This window comes from Crocodylus siamensis, chromosome 4, assembly GCF_052110815.1.
Source record: "Crocodylus siamensis isolate JL-2025a chromosome 4, ASM5211081v1, whole genome shotgun sequence".
Classification (NCBI taxonomy): Eukaryota; Metazoa; Chordata; order Crocodylia; family Crocodylidae; genus Crocodylus; species Crocodylus siamensis.
The window spans coordinates 155,761,049-155,774,850 of NC_143398.1; the positions used below are offsets into that span (position 1 = coordinate 155,761,049).

The following is a 13,802-nucleotide window of genomic DNA, read 5'->3' on the forward strand; positions in this document are numbered from 1 at the left end:
ACCTTGACCCCCTTGCTCACAACTTTTGCTGCCTTGTGGGTGAACACCAGTGACTGACTTGTGCAGGAAGGGCAGCATGTAAGTGTGGTGCTGGACATCAGGATGAGGAAAAGCAAAGGCCTGAAACACATGACCCCTTGCAGCAGGGATTTAAAACAGCATCCGCTGCTGGGAGGTCTGGGATCGGGCATTGGCTCTCCCAGAGTGTCCCCAGTGAACTGTGCTGCTGTGGGACGTGGGCTGCACTTGCCCGGGGCTGGCTCAGGGCCTAGAACTGAGTGGTCTAGCCATGCCTCAAAAGGATTTTCATGCTCAGCTGCCTGCATAAATGAGCTGGTGTCTGTGCACTCAAGTGAGTAAGCCACTGTCTGCAGCCTCTCCACTCAAGCATGCACACAGGGTTCTCTTGCACAAATGGCAGCCTCCTTCCAGAAGCTTCCTGAATGTCGGGGTCCTGGGTTCAAGTTCCAGTAGGGATTGCTTATGGTTAAACTAGGGGTATAAATGGATAAACTAGCAACAGTCCTTTTAAGAGACTGAGTCTCATCCTAGTCTAGGGTGAGGAAGAAGTAACTCTGTTGAAGTCTGGGGTGAGGTGAGCATGAGTGGGGTCCGGCCCATTCCAACTGCGGTCCTGCCTGCCGCTCCAAGGTGCCTTCCTCATGCTGGGGTTGGGGTCGCAAGCATGTTTGAGTCCCCATTTTTATCTGCCTTCTTCCCCCTCCATCCCCACCCCCCTCTCCCTGCCACAGGGCCTATGCTGCCAGCAAGGAGTCTCACGCCACGCTGGTGTTCCACAATCTGCTGGGTGAGATCGATCAGCAGTACAGCCGCTTCCTGCAGGAGTCCAACGTCCTCTACCAGCACAACCTGCGCAGGATCAAGCAGTTTCTGCAGGTGAGCATGGCTTGGGGCATGGGACAGAGCTGCAGGTGAGAGGGATCTCCACCAGGCGCCTCTCAAGCCAGCATGGCATAGACATTGGCAACATGGGGTTGTGCTGTGGCGCTTTTGTCTCCATGCTGTGCTTACCCCTTTGCTGAGCCATGGCAGAGTTCTTGGACTTGCCAACCAACAGGGAACAGTTTTATTGGCTCCCCAGTGTCAGTGCACTGGGTGCTGCATTCACTGAATTCAGGCATGAGGGCTGGGTCTCCCTTAAGCCTTCTATAAGCACCCAAGTGACCCAGGTTATGTATGTGTGTGCTGTCCTGTATGTATATCTGTATCTAGTTATGCCCCTAGTGTGGCCCCTTGGGCATGTATGCCTGCATAGTTTATCCCCATACTAATCAGTACCAGTATATATGCTGGTATAACTCAGCCTATACTTGGGCACGTAACAGCAAAACTGCCTGTATTATCTATTACACCCTGAACAGAACCATTCCTCTGGTACCAAGTCCTGGGGCACAGGTCTGGCCTGGTACAGAGACTCCTTTGTTGCAGAGGGGTCTGTTTGTGCAGATCAGAACCTCCTGTTAAAGCTGGCCAATACCCTCGCATTTCCTTACTGGCAGGGTCAGGAGTGTGCTTGTTTTAGTTTTTATTGCAGGACATAAATTCTCCTCTTCTCCCCCCACCCCCGGCAGATGGGGGCCCTGGCAGCATTGCTGCATGTCTGCCCAACACCCTAGACCTGAAACCCAGCTAAGCTGGTGTGCTGTTGGTCAGGTATCTCTCCCTCTGACCCCCCCCCAGTGGGAGCTGGAGGGTAGGAATGTGCCTGCTTGGCCAGCTGGTCCTGGAAGTCTGGCTGGCATTTCCACTCCATTCCAGAAGTGCCACAGGGAAGAGCAGAGGTCAGGCAGTGCTGCTGAAGGCAGCTTGTCTGCCTCTCCTCAGGTGCCCGAGGGAGGAAGCCACATGTGTGCTTGGCCATCTCATCTGCGAGGTGCTGATATTCCTCTCCACTTTCCCTGCCCAGGTCTGGTATTGTGACGTTGCTGTGGCCATGACCAGTGTTGAGCAGGGAGGTGGAAGGGGATGTCCTTGGTTTGAGAGTTGGGTTATTTGCTGCTTACTGTTTTACTGAGTTCCTGGATGTCTCTGCACCCTCAACTTTGCCAGGCTGAGCCATGGAAAGCAGATGGTGGATAAATAATACTGCAGAGTGTCAGCTAGCGGTCCAAGCAAAAGACTGGGGCCCAGGACTCTGAGGTTCTGGTCCCAGCTCTGAGGGGATTCACCATGTGACCAGGTGCTTCCTTCTCCTGGTGTCTGAGGTGTCTTGTAGTGTAGGAATTAGCTTCAGTCTCCCTAGTGGCTATGGTGGCTCTGCCAACTACTCATTAAACAACATAGCTTTCATAGACATTGGGGCTGGAAGGGACCTTGGAAGATCGAGTCCAGCCCCCAGCGTGAAGGGCAGGAAGTCAGCTGGGGTCATATGACCCAGCAAGATAAGCATCCAATTTGCTCTTGAAGGTGTTCACTGTAGGTGGTTGAACCACCTCCAATGGCAGGGTATCTCAGACCTTGGGGGCTTGGACACTAAAGAAATTCTTCCTTATGTCCAGCCTGAAATGGTCTTGCAGTAGTTTATGACTGTTTGACCTTGTCATCCCTTGGGGCACTCTGGTGAACAAACATTCCCCCAATACTGGTGGTCACCCCTGATAAACTTATAGACGGCCATCAGATTGCCCCTGAGCCTGCGCTTTTCCAAGCTAAAGAGCCCCATGGCTCTCAGCCTGTCGTCGTAAGGTGTGCTTCCCTGAACATGCTTGAATGTGGCATACTTCACAAGGGAAACATGGATTATGTGAACCCAGCATGGGAAAGTAGGAGGCAATGGTTAGGCCCAGACCCTGTGAAACTGAAATGAGCCCTGGTCACATTGTATCTTGTGGGGGAACCCAGAAGGGGAAGTCTCAGCCCACAGATTTTGATTCCCAATTCCTCTTGCTGGGGTGTGCAGTTTCCCTGGACAAATCACAGCCTTGAATGTGTGTGGGAAAACTGGCATTGTCTAATTCTGTGCATTACTTCTTCTTTTTCATAACCCTTATAGAGCAGGTACCTGGAGAAGCCAATGGAAATTGCCCGCATTGTGGCTCGGTGTCTGTGGGAAGAATCTCGCCTTCTCCAAACGGCTGCAACCGCAGCTCAGGTGAGATGGGAGCTCTTCCCTCCCTGTGGGTTGTGCCACATTGGGCATTATGGGAGGGATCAGCTGACTAAATCACCAAGTGTGAAGGCTATATGTGTTCCTAGCCCAAGGGTGGGCAGTTGGGCAATTATTTGGGCCTGTGGGGCCATATAGGGAGTTTTGATGAGCTGTTAAGGGCTGGGTTGGTACCACCCACCCCATGCAGCAACTCGCCAGAACTCCCTTTGAGATGGGACTGCAGGCAGGTGGGGACCAGAGCTGGTGAGTGAAGCTGGGATCACAGGGTAGTGTCATGGGATGGTGACAGTGAGGGGCCATGATTCACTGCCCACACACCCCTGTGACTAGTGTGCAGGTTCTGTGAGCGGGGGCCTGCAGGGAGTGGACCGTGGCTCTGCCCTGGGCCCCAGCCCCACACTATCACCATCCCAAGGTCCTGGCCCCAGGTCCAGCTGTGGGTCATGCCACGTGGCCCCTGGCCAGTGTCCGTGGAGACCCCAGGATTGTGGGGGAGGAACAAGTGCGGGGCAGGGGCACAGCCCAGGTTCTGTGGGCAGGGATGTGCAGGGCCAGGGTGTGGGGCAGAGCCACAGTTCGCTACCTTCATGCTCCTGCCCTGTGGGGGGGGGGGGGGGGGGGGGCTTGTGAGCACACACGGGTGGGGAGCTGCCTGGGTGTTAGGTCTACTCAGGGTGGGGGAGGGGACACATGCAGCAGAGCTTGCCCAGGTGGTGCAATCTATAGTTGCCCCTGCAGCGTTCCACATGAGGCCAAGCCCTGCAGGTGCCTGCCAGCCCAGTCCCAGTCAACACCCGCAGCTTACTGTCAGGGCCTGCCAGCCCCAGCCAGCACGCATAGCTTCCACGACTGGGGCTGCTCCCAGTGTGGCTGTAGCCACCCAGGAGCTTCTCAGCTCCCCTTACCTCCAGCAGCTCCTGCTCCTGCCCCTGCTGCACTGCTCTGGGCAGGGAGAAAGCTCCAGCTGGATAGCTTCTGACCCAGCTTGCAGAGCTCTGGCTCCTGGCTGCCTTCCACCCACTTGGCCACAGGCAGGGGCAGGAGGAGGAGTTGCTGCTGGAGGCAAGGGGAGCTGAGAAGCTCCTGGGTGGCTACAGCCACACTGGGAGCAGCCCCAGTCGTGGAAGCTATGCGTGCTGGCTGGGGCTGGCAGGCGTGGGCAGGAGTGCAGTGCTGACTTCCCTGATGGATGCTCAGCCCCATGTGGAATGCTGCAGGGGCAGCTGTGGGCTGGATCCAGTGAAATGGCTGGCATCCCCTGCATGCCAGATCCAATTAGTTGGCAGCTCAGATGTGGCCCACGGGCCATATTTTGCCCACCTCTGTCCTAGCCGATCCTCAGGAAAGGGAACTATTGTTTCCTCCTTCACATAGTCTGACTGGTCACTTGCTACTATTTAAAGTAGCACACAGCCTGGATACTGCTGATATCCTCACATCAGCCTTCTAAGCCTGGAAGAATTTAAACAAACCTGCTTTGCTGTGGAGGACTTGATCAAGACAGATTGACTTTTATTAGTAAATGTTTAGGATTGGGAATCCAGAAAAAAGATGACAAAGCTGATGGAGAAATATAGAGCGCCCGAGCGAGGGACTAACAATAGAGGGAGGGGAGCACGACTAGGTTACAGGAGATACAATGTTAGCCAATTAAGACCGGGGATGGGGAGAAGGGGGAAGGGGAGGGAGGGGGTTCACGATGCTGAAAGAGAAAGGAGATAGATCACACAAACCCATTACAACAGTCTGCAATGGTGGAAGAAGTGGTTCAGAGGAAGTGCCTCAGTCCACATAGAGTCTCATCGCGGGGGTCCTCTTCGGGTGGAGCGGGGTCATCCGGGGTCGAAGAATCCTCTCGGAGTGAAGTGAAGGTCCATCTGGCGGGGGGGGGGGGGGGGGCAGGGGCAGTTCAGGCGGTCCCCTCTCCAGTCTGGCAGCGGCTCATCTGGTGGGGTTGGAGTACTGGCGGTGGCCTATGACGTGTTCCATGTAGATGTCGTGCGACCAATGGATGGTGTCGGCCACCATGAGGCAGCACATCAGCTTGGCATAGTGCTGAGAGACATGGCAGGCATGCAGGATGCTCTCGTTGCTGGGTCCCAGGCTTCGAGCGTTCCCACAATGAGCGCGTAGACTGTCACATCGTAGCCGTGGCCCGTCAGTTTGACTTCAACTACATTAGCTCAATGTTGCACGTGACACAGCATAAAGTACAGGAAAGCTGTTGTACTCTGCTCTTGCTTCTGTTTGCTAGGTAGCAACAGCTTAAGTGTGGTACAAAGCAAATCCTTGCATGTCCTTCAGCTGGGGACAATGATTTCCTTGGACTGAGGGACCTCAGTCTACCTGCACCTGTCTTATAGTCCAATTTTGTAGGCTGTCCATGGTAGAGAGCATCTGTCCTTGTTAAATGAGTGTGCTGCACCTACCACCCACCAGTTCATAGAGCTGTTGCAATACAAATAACTAGCTGTTTTGTCCTCTATTAGTGACAGAGGAAAAACCTACTTGGGCCCAGGGGCCAGGGTGCCTGACAGGCACTTGAGCAGGACACTGCGGTTGCTTAGCTAGTTCCTAAAAGGGAAAAGGTGTTGCTATGATCTTCCTAGGCACTGGTGCTCTTCTTACTTCTTCTCTGTAGCAAGGTGGGCAGGCAACACACCCCACAGCTGCTGTAGTGACGGAGAAGCAGCAAATGCTGGAGCAACATCTGCAGGATGTGAGGAAGAGGGTGCAGGTATGTGCATCACCTGTTCTGGGAATGGCCCCAGGCATTCCCTTCTCTCAGCCCTGCCACAACATGGGTCAGTACCTTTGGAACTCTGACCCTGAAATAAGCCCTGGTCTTTGATCCTGCAGGATCTTGAGCAAAAGATGAAGGTAGTGGAGAACCTCCAGGATGACTTTGACTTCAACTACAAGACCCTGAAAAGCCAAGGAGGTAACTGGAGCATGTGGGTGACTAGCAAAGGGCAGGCTGTGCCCATAAGGGCACACTGGAAGGTATAGTTTAGCCTGTGCTGGCACTGCTGTTCATCCTTCCCACAAGAAGGGTTGGGACAAGGTCATGGCACTGACCTGCAATGGGGAAACAAATGTTTTGTTCCTACCACTGCCCCAGAGACCTTGGGCAGGTCTCTTGGCCTCTCCAGGTACCAGCTCCCCATCTGCTGAATGTGGATAATAGTTCTGTCATGCTGTATCTGAGGTGCCCATGTCCCAGGGGGGTGGAGTCCAGACAGGTGGAGATTCCTGGTTATAAATGACAAGGATGGTACAGTGCCTGTTCTTTCTCTGCTGGGGGTTGCAGGGGTGGGTGGGTATGTCTGTATTGAGGGGGCAAGGATGGCACTTGTTTGGTCCTATCAGAATGCTGGAACAGACATGGCTGGCTGGTTAACTTCTTCTTCTCCCTGTACAGATATGCAGGATCTGAATGGAAATAATCAGTCAGTGACACGGCAGAAAATGCAGCAGCTGGAGCAGATGCTGACCGCACTTGACCAAATGCGCAGGGTACAAAGATTCCGCCCCCCCCCCCCTCCACACTTGCCCTGATTTTTTTTTTTCTTCAGCTTCTGGCTTGGCTTTACCAGTTTCCTGATATTGTTTCCCAACCACCCCCTAACCCCTTTCACATGGCCTGTATCAGTATGAGGCTATGTAGATTTGACACATTTGCAGCAGGGTTTGCTGCAGGATATTTCAGTTGGCTTAGCAACTGCTTGAGGTTAAGCTGATGCACCCCCTGCCTGGAGAGCAGCCTGGGGCCAGGGGGCCAAGAAGGTCTTTTCTGTCATTTTTAAGCACTGTAATGGGTGACTGGGATTTTTGCTGGGAGCTGAGCTTTCTGGGAAATCTGGCCTCAGCTGTGGGTACCCAGCACTGGAATGTCTGGCTCCAAGTAGTAGAACTCGGGATCCAAGTGCTGGGCTGTCACAGGGGCATACATGCAAAGCTGCACATCAGTGCTCACAAGCCAGCACATGCCTGTAGGGAGCATCTCCTGTCTGAGTCTGGAGCTTGCAGGATCAAAGGGGACCGGATGACCTTGGTCTTGGTTTTCTATTAACCAGGGGATTGTGAGCGAATTGGCTGGGCTCCTATCAGCCATGGAGTATGTGCAGAAAACACTGGCAGATGAGGAACTGGCTGACTGGAAGAGAAGGCAGCAGATTGCGTGCATTGGGGGCCCTCCCAACATCTGCCTGGATCGCCTGGAAAACTGGTAAAGAACTAGGAGCCCTTTTTCTGCCCAGCTCCCTTGCCTGGCCTCAAGCCAGCAGGAACCTCTCTGTTTTTCCATAAGGCTCTACCTCAAACTAGAAACTGATCTCTCAGCCCCTGTCTCCTGTACCAGCCTTGAAAGTGGTCAGCAGGGTCCCAGTGTAGATGCACCAAATGCTGGCCTGGCAGGCTGCTCAACAGCAGACCTATAGGGTTTGCCTGGCCTATTAAATCATCCTTTGCCTCAGGCCAACAGGACCAAGCCACATCCCATCTAGGCCACTTCCAGGCCATCTTCATGGTTCTCCCTTGAAGTTTATCGGATCTGTGTTATGCCTGTGTCCTGTTGAGAAATACCCAGTGGCACAGAGACATGCACCAAGCTGGGAGCCAGGAAAGAAGGAGTCTAGCTCTCTCCTCCATGTGCTCTGGGGTGCTTGGGTACTGAGATGCTGACAAGCCAGTGCTGCATTCCAATGAATAGGCTGATGGAATAATACAAGGCCTCTTCCCACATCTTCCAGGATCACATCCCTTGCTGAGTCACAGCTGCAGACCCGCCAGCAGATCAAGAAACTGGAGGAGCTACAGCAGAAAGTGTCCTACAAAGGAGACCCCATAATCCAGCATCGGCCCATGCTGGAGGAAAGGATTGTGGAGCTGTTCAGGAACCTAATGAAAAGGTGCCGTGAGTACTTCATACGGCTGGGGGAAGCAGGGGGAGTGGAAACTTTCAGCTTGGAACAGGAGGATGGCTGTTCCACCAGGCTTTTGCCTTAGAGCCCTGACTGGGAGGGGTGGGTGGCCTGGGTGTACCTGTGCTAAGGGTGGGATGTGAGATGCCATCTGATTACAGTCCCTATATTTTCCTTTTGCAGTGCCTTTGTCGTGGAGAGGCAGCCCTGTATGCCCATGCACCCAGATCGCCCCCTGGTCATCAAAACCGGTGTGCAGTTCACCACCAAAGTCAGGTCTGTGGCTGGCCATGCCACTCTGTTCATATGATAGCAGAGGGAGGGGGCAAAATGGCACTGTTGGGGCAGAGGGTATAACCCTGATTGGGACACCCTTCTTTAGGGATGCTGAAGTGCAAATCGCTGTGGGCTTCTAGTCCAGCTGGAGAATGCTTGTATTGGGAGGGCAGCAGATCCAGCCTGCTGGAGGGCAGATGGCTCAGATGAATCTCTACAGTTACAAACTAGTGCCTGACTCAGTCCCAACTGGGACCTCTGCTCTGTTTCTGGATGCAGCAGCAATTCTCCTAAATCTTTTGTCTGTGGATGAGCCTGGCGGGTACTGAGGGAGAGGGGGTCGGTGGGGTGCTAGAAGTGTCCAGCACTTCCAGGACTAGCTCTGCAGCTCATCTCTGTCTCCACGGCAGTGCTGTCTGCATGAAGTGTGTCTGCTGCCTTGTATTGCACAGCCACTGATGCAGCCTGAGGGGTTTCCCTTCACCAGAATGGCAAAGGCATAACTGTCCAGGGGCTGGTGCTGCTTGACAGCCGTATTAACAGCTGGTGTAGGAACTGTCAGAGGTAGACAGCGAGAGCAGGTGATGGAAGTGGGGGTCTCAAGTGCTGCTCCCTCTCCTGTGGCCTCTTGGCACAGTTTAGCAAGCCCTTGCCTCTGAGCCCCAGTCCTCCCTGCTGCAGAGTGGCAAAAACACTTGCTGGCTTCCTTGGGATGGAGGCTTTTGGAGTGGACAGGCCCACTGAGGCTTGGAGAGGAGCTTGGACTGGGCAGCCCCTTATCTTGGCTGGCCTATGCTGTTGTGAGCAGTGATGCTTTCAGGGAATGGTGTTCTGCTTCACTGGGTTAACCAGGGTTGAAACCATACCCCATAACTGCCTGGCTGATCTGCTAAGCTTGCAGCTGCGAGTGAATGATGCCATAGTGCACTCTTGGCCTGCCCCGGTGCTGACCCCTCTGCTCGCTTTGACAGGTTGCTGGTCAAATTTCCGGAGCTGAACTATCAGCTGAAGATCAAGGTGTGCATTGACAAGTAAGTGCTGTGTCTTGTCCTGGCAGCGGTGCCACCCACGGGGAGTCATTAAATGGGTTGCTCGCAACTCCTGGAAACAGTGTTGAAGTGGCAGCTCCTGGCTTCCTGCATGCTCAGCACAGGCCCACTTCCCTCATCTGTTCTGGGAGAAACCTATGTGCCAAGGCCCGTTCTGACATGGGGTTTCTGGGGGAGTGAAGTGGTGCCGGAGGCTGGAAGCCCAGCACCCGTGGGAGGTTTTCATGCCAGTGGCTCCTCTGGGTGCCTTTAGGGTGTGGCAAATGCTGTTCAGAGACCTTGGGCCCACAGCAGAGCTGCTGATCCACCTCCGAGTGGGAGAGACGGTGCACCACTCTGTGTAAATGGTGTCCCCTCAGCTGTGGATTGACCACTCCCTCTTCTGGTGTCTCTCCTTTCTCTTCCTCCAGGGACTCCGGTGATGTTGCAGCACTCAGGGGGTAAGTAGAGATTGTTCGTCTTGTCTCTTCTTCCAGTCTGCCCATTTCCCTCTTTGTTGCATGCCATTTGCCTTAACAGCCCCCCCCCCCATTGCATCTGTCTCCTTTCCTGACCCAGCTCCCGGAAGTTCAATATCCTGGGGACAAACACCAAGGTCATGAACATGGAGGAGTCCAACAATGGCAGTCTTTCCGCAGAGTTCAAGCACTTGGTGGGTACCAGTGGCTGCTTGCCCGGCCTGGTATTGGCCATATCAGGGTCTGTGCTTTACCCTCTCCCTTCTTTTTTGCAGACGCTGCGGGAACAAAGATGTGGCAATGGGGGCAGAGCCAACTGTGATGTGAGTGCCTGACCTTGCACATGTAACTTAGAGTGGGTTCTGGGCCAGGGCTGGAATGAAATCTTTCTGGCCTGAGGAGAGGGACTGTAAAACCCTACAGTGGGAAAGTGGTGTCAGAACCCCAGCTGAGTTCCCCTGTAAAGGGATGGGTGCTTTGTGTTCTCCAGAGCATGGCCATAGGGCCTCCCTTTGGCCCGTGTGGAGCTAATGAGCTGCCAGCCCATACTTTTATGTTCGTGGCATTCTGGGACCCAGAGCAGCCTGTAGCCCTGCAGCTGTCGGTCCTCCAAGCATAAGACCATCTGCTGACATCTCCTCATAATTTGTCCATGTTCCCCTCTCAGGCCTCACTGATAGTTACTGAGGAGCTGCATCTTATCACCTTTGAGACAGAGGTATATCACCAAGGCCTGAAGATCGACTTGGAGGTGAGCAATGCTGTAGACTAGCGAACCCTTCAGCCCTGAGTCAGTCTGAGAGCTGGGACAGAGGTGGAAAGAGTGACTCCCAAGGAGGCCTCTCTAGGTTCATTCTTAAAGCTGCAGCTTTTCCAGAGGGTCAGGCTGGGCCCAGATGAGAGTTGGAGCAAGGGGCCAGCCTGCAGGTCTCTTGACTGCCTGCATACACACACACAGCTCCTTGATCTGCCCATGTCTTCTGTTGAATTCACAAGGGTTTGAGCAGTTTAGAGAGATGGGAAGTAGCTCTGGCCTAGGCAGTCAGCTACGCTGTCTCTGAAAGGAAGGAGCACATCCAGGTAGGTGCCTCATTATGGGACATGCACATGGTCTCAGTCTCCAGAGCTGACTGCAACTGCGTTGACACTGTTAGGTGGGAGTGTCTCTCAGGACTTGTGGGTACATTGTAGTCTCGAGACCAGCAGTGCTGCTTCCTCAATTGTGTGGGAATGGGGGCGGGGTCAGCCGATAGCAACACAGCTTGCCTGGAAAACTAGGAAGAAATCATGGGCTTCTTTCTCTAGACCCACTCGCTGCCTGTCGTGGTCATTTCGAACATCTGCCAGATGCCGAATGCCTGGGCGTCTATCCTATGGTACAACATGTTGACCAACAACCCCAAGGTATGTGTGTAGCCTCTACGAAGTGTCAACACTTGGTGTTCCCTGCCTCTCTTTGGGAGGCAGGGCTCTGGTGCTTCCTACAGGTGCTGGAGGCTGTAGGAGGTCAAGGCAGTGACTAAGCTTTAATGGCCGCAGTTTTGTGTCACCAGAAACAGTGTGGTACTCAATGATGTGAGTCAGGGGCCACAAGAATGGGAGGCCTTTTTGAAGAGCAAGCCTGCTCTGGGTTTGGTGGTGCAGATTGGACATGGAGCACTTCACCATGCTGTGATCAGCATGACTCAGCTGGACCTGACCTGCTGCCTACCCCAGTTGGGTCACATTCTAAACTGCAGGCAGTGCTGTACTCTGGCTGGTTGTTCCTGAGGTGGAACACAGCACATAGAGCTGAAGAAAAGGGCAGCTTCTGGTGTGGGCTACTGCAGATCTACTCCGCTGCAGCTCATTAGTACCTGGAAAGCCCTGCTGAGCCTTGGGATCCTGCTGTACCAAGTTCTGTCTGTGCTGCGGAGAGCTTCTAGTTTACACAGGCCAAGCAGAGAAGAGGAAATGAAGGCAGTAGGGAGAAAGCAGCCTATCCACCATGCATGCACTGGTAGCCATACCAGGGTTAGAACCTGGGTCTGTGGAGTCATGGTCATGTGTGCTGCCAACCCCACCTTGATGTTCTTTTGCTACAAAGCCAGGGTGCTTGCGGAGGGATATCTGGCTTGCTCAGGTGGGCGGTGTTTCCTCTTCAGATCTTTAGACTGCCTCCTCTGTCTGCTGTGCCTACATCTCCGGCTGTGTCAGCCTTGCGCACGGGAACCCTTTTTTGTTCTCTTGCATAGAATGTGAACTTCTTCACCAAGCCGCCAATTGGCACATGGGACCAGGTGGCCGAGGTGCTGAGCTGGCAGTTCTCCTCCACCACCAAGCGGGGTCTCAGCATTGAGCAGCTCACAACGCTGGCAGAGAAACTCCTAGGTACTATCCGATGTGGTCATGTGTGTAAAATATCCAGCACCCTACTAGAGCTTTGCATACTGGGTGCTAGTGTGAGAGGTGGTAATCAGCTCCCTTCCAGCCAGGGGAGCACTGAGTGCTGCCCAGTGGTTATGGCTCTAGGAGAATTTTCCCTGTGTGTGGAGCCCCCCAGTGCTGTACTTGTCTTGCACAGCAAGACGGGTGCCATGAGATCCATGGCAAAGGCAGGGGCTAGCTTCATTCACAGTGGAACACCCTGGCCAGGGGTCCTGCTGCAGCATCTATAGTATGTGCTGTGAGCCTCCCAGCTGGTGTCATCCTTTTTCCCTGGACTTTGGTAAAAGCACTGCAAACCACTTTGTTTTTTTGAGTGGGGGGAGGTTACTTCCTGGTATGTCTTTCTATGAGAACTCTCTCAAATAATAACACTTCCCTTTTTCCCCAGGCCCAGGTGTTAACTACTCTGGGTGCCAGATCACATGGGCCAAATTCTGCAAGGTAAGGAACATCTACTCCCCACTTCCCCACTGTGCCTGGTCATACCCCACTTCAGGGGCCTTTGCCCGTCCACGGGGCACACATTGAGGGCTCCCCCATGCATCTCTGCAGGAGAACATGGCTGGCAAAGGGTTTTCCTTCTGGGTCTGGCTGGACAACATCATTGACCTTGTGAAGAAATATATCCTGGCTTTGTGGAATGAAGGGTGAGTCTGGATTGTAACCATCAGGAGGCATTTCTGCCATATGCGGGTGGGATCCCTGCCTCAGGAGGCGAGGGCCTGTGGAGTTGAGGGCTGAAACATGAGCTAGAAGGTGGCTACATGAGGGGCTGCCATGATGCTCATGTCCCCTGGGATTCCTAGTAGGGGTGGGTCAGGTTCAGCTGGCTCTGCAGAGGTGCAGACAAATAGGCAGAAACATCCTGTTGAAACTTGGGGCAACAAAGCAGACTCTGCTTGGCCTGTGCCAGGGAGCAGATCTGCTTCAAAAGAAGACTCTCCTGTCTGGTTATGTCTCTAAATGAACACTGCTGGTGCCACCCCTCCCCACTCAGGTACATCATGGGATTCATCAGCAAGGAGCGTGAACGAGCCATCCTGAGCACCAAACCACCAGGTACCTTCCTCCTGAGGTTCAGCGAGAGCAGCAAGGAAGGCGGCATCACCTTCACTTGGGTGGAGAAGGACATCAGTGGTAGGCACCACCCCCACAGGGTAGCGCTTGAGGTGGGAGAGGGGCTTGGCTTCTGCTGCTGAGCCTGTCTGCTGTTATGGCATCTGCATTCTCTGGTCACTAGGCCATCCCCTGTTGCTACAGCTGGAGGTCCCCACATCCTTCCCCTGGCTCCTATATGGCATGGCAGCTGAGATCAGATGGCAGAGAGGCTCAGTGACTTGTCTAAGGCCAGCAAGCATCAGGGGCAAGGCAGGGGCTGGAAGCTAGGCTCCCAAGTAAGAGCTCCAGCTTCAGCTCCAGCACTGTCTGGTCTGAACTCAGTGACTGCTGCTCTCAGCCCTGGCATGACAGGCAAACTGTGTCTTTTTGGAGTCAAATGCCAGTGACCCAGTTTCAGTCTCTTCCTTCCTCACTGGAGTGA

General features: G+C 53.9%; 1 protein-coding gene across 3 annotated transcripts in view; it reads left to right on the forward strand.

Annotated features, from left to right (window-relative positions):
* STAT3 (signal transducer and activator of transcription 3) overlaps window positions 1–13,802 on the forward strand; it is a 35,748-nt gene that overhangs the window by 17,426 nt on the left and 4,520 nt on the right. For all 3 annotated transcript variants that reach the window (XM_090044356.1, XM_090044357.1, XM_090044354.1), the window contains exons 3-20: window positions 753–897; window positions 3,014–3,112; window positions 5,772–5,867; window positions 5,990–6,071; window positions 6,552–6,646; window positions 7,207–7,358; window positions 7,882–8,040; window positions 8,236–8,328; window positions 9,300–9,359; window positions 9,788–9,817; window positions 9,936–10,029; window positions 10,111–10,158; window positions 10,503–10,586; window positions 11,141–11,239; window positions 12,070–12,205; window positions 12,651–12,703; window positions 12,815–12,909; window positions 13,260–13,399. In XM_090044356.1, the coding sequence (XP_089900482.1) occupies window positions 753–897; window positions 3,014–3,112; window positions 5,772–5,867; window positions 5,990–6,071; window positions 6,552–6,646; window positions 7,207–7,358; window positions 7,882–8,040; window positions 8,236–8,328; window positions 9,300–9,359; window positions 9,788–9,817; window positions 9,936–10,029; window positions 10,111–10,158; window positions 10,503–10,586; window positions 11,141–11,239; window positions 12,070–12,205; window positions 12,651–12,703; window positions 12,815–12,909; window positions 13,260–13,399 (1,760 nt within the window). The remainder of the gene's footprint in view (window positions 1–752; window positions 898–3,013; window positions 3,113–5,771; window positions 5,868–5,989; window positions 6,072–6,551; window positions 6,647–7,206; window positions 7,359–7,881; window positions 8,041–8,235; window positions 8,329–9,299; window positions 9,360–9,787; window positions 9,818–9,935; window positions 10,030–10,110; window positions 10,159–10,502; window positions 10,587–11,140; window positions 11,240–12,069; window positions 12,206–12,650; window positions 12,704–12,814; window positions 12,910–13,259; window positions 13,400–13,802) is intronic.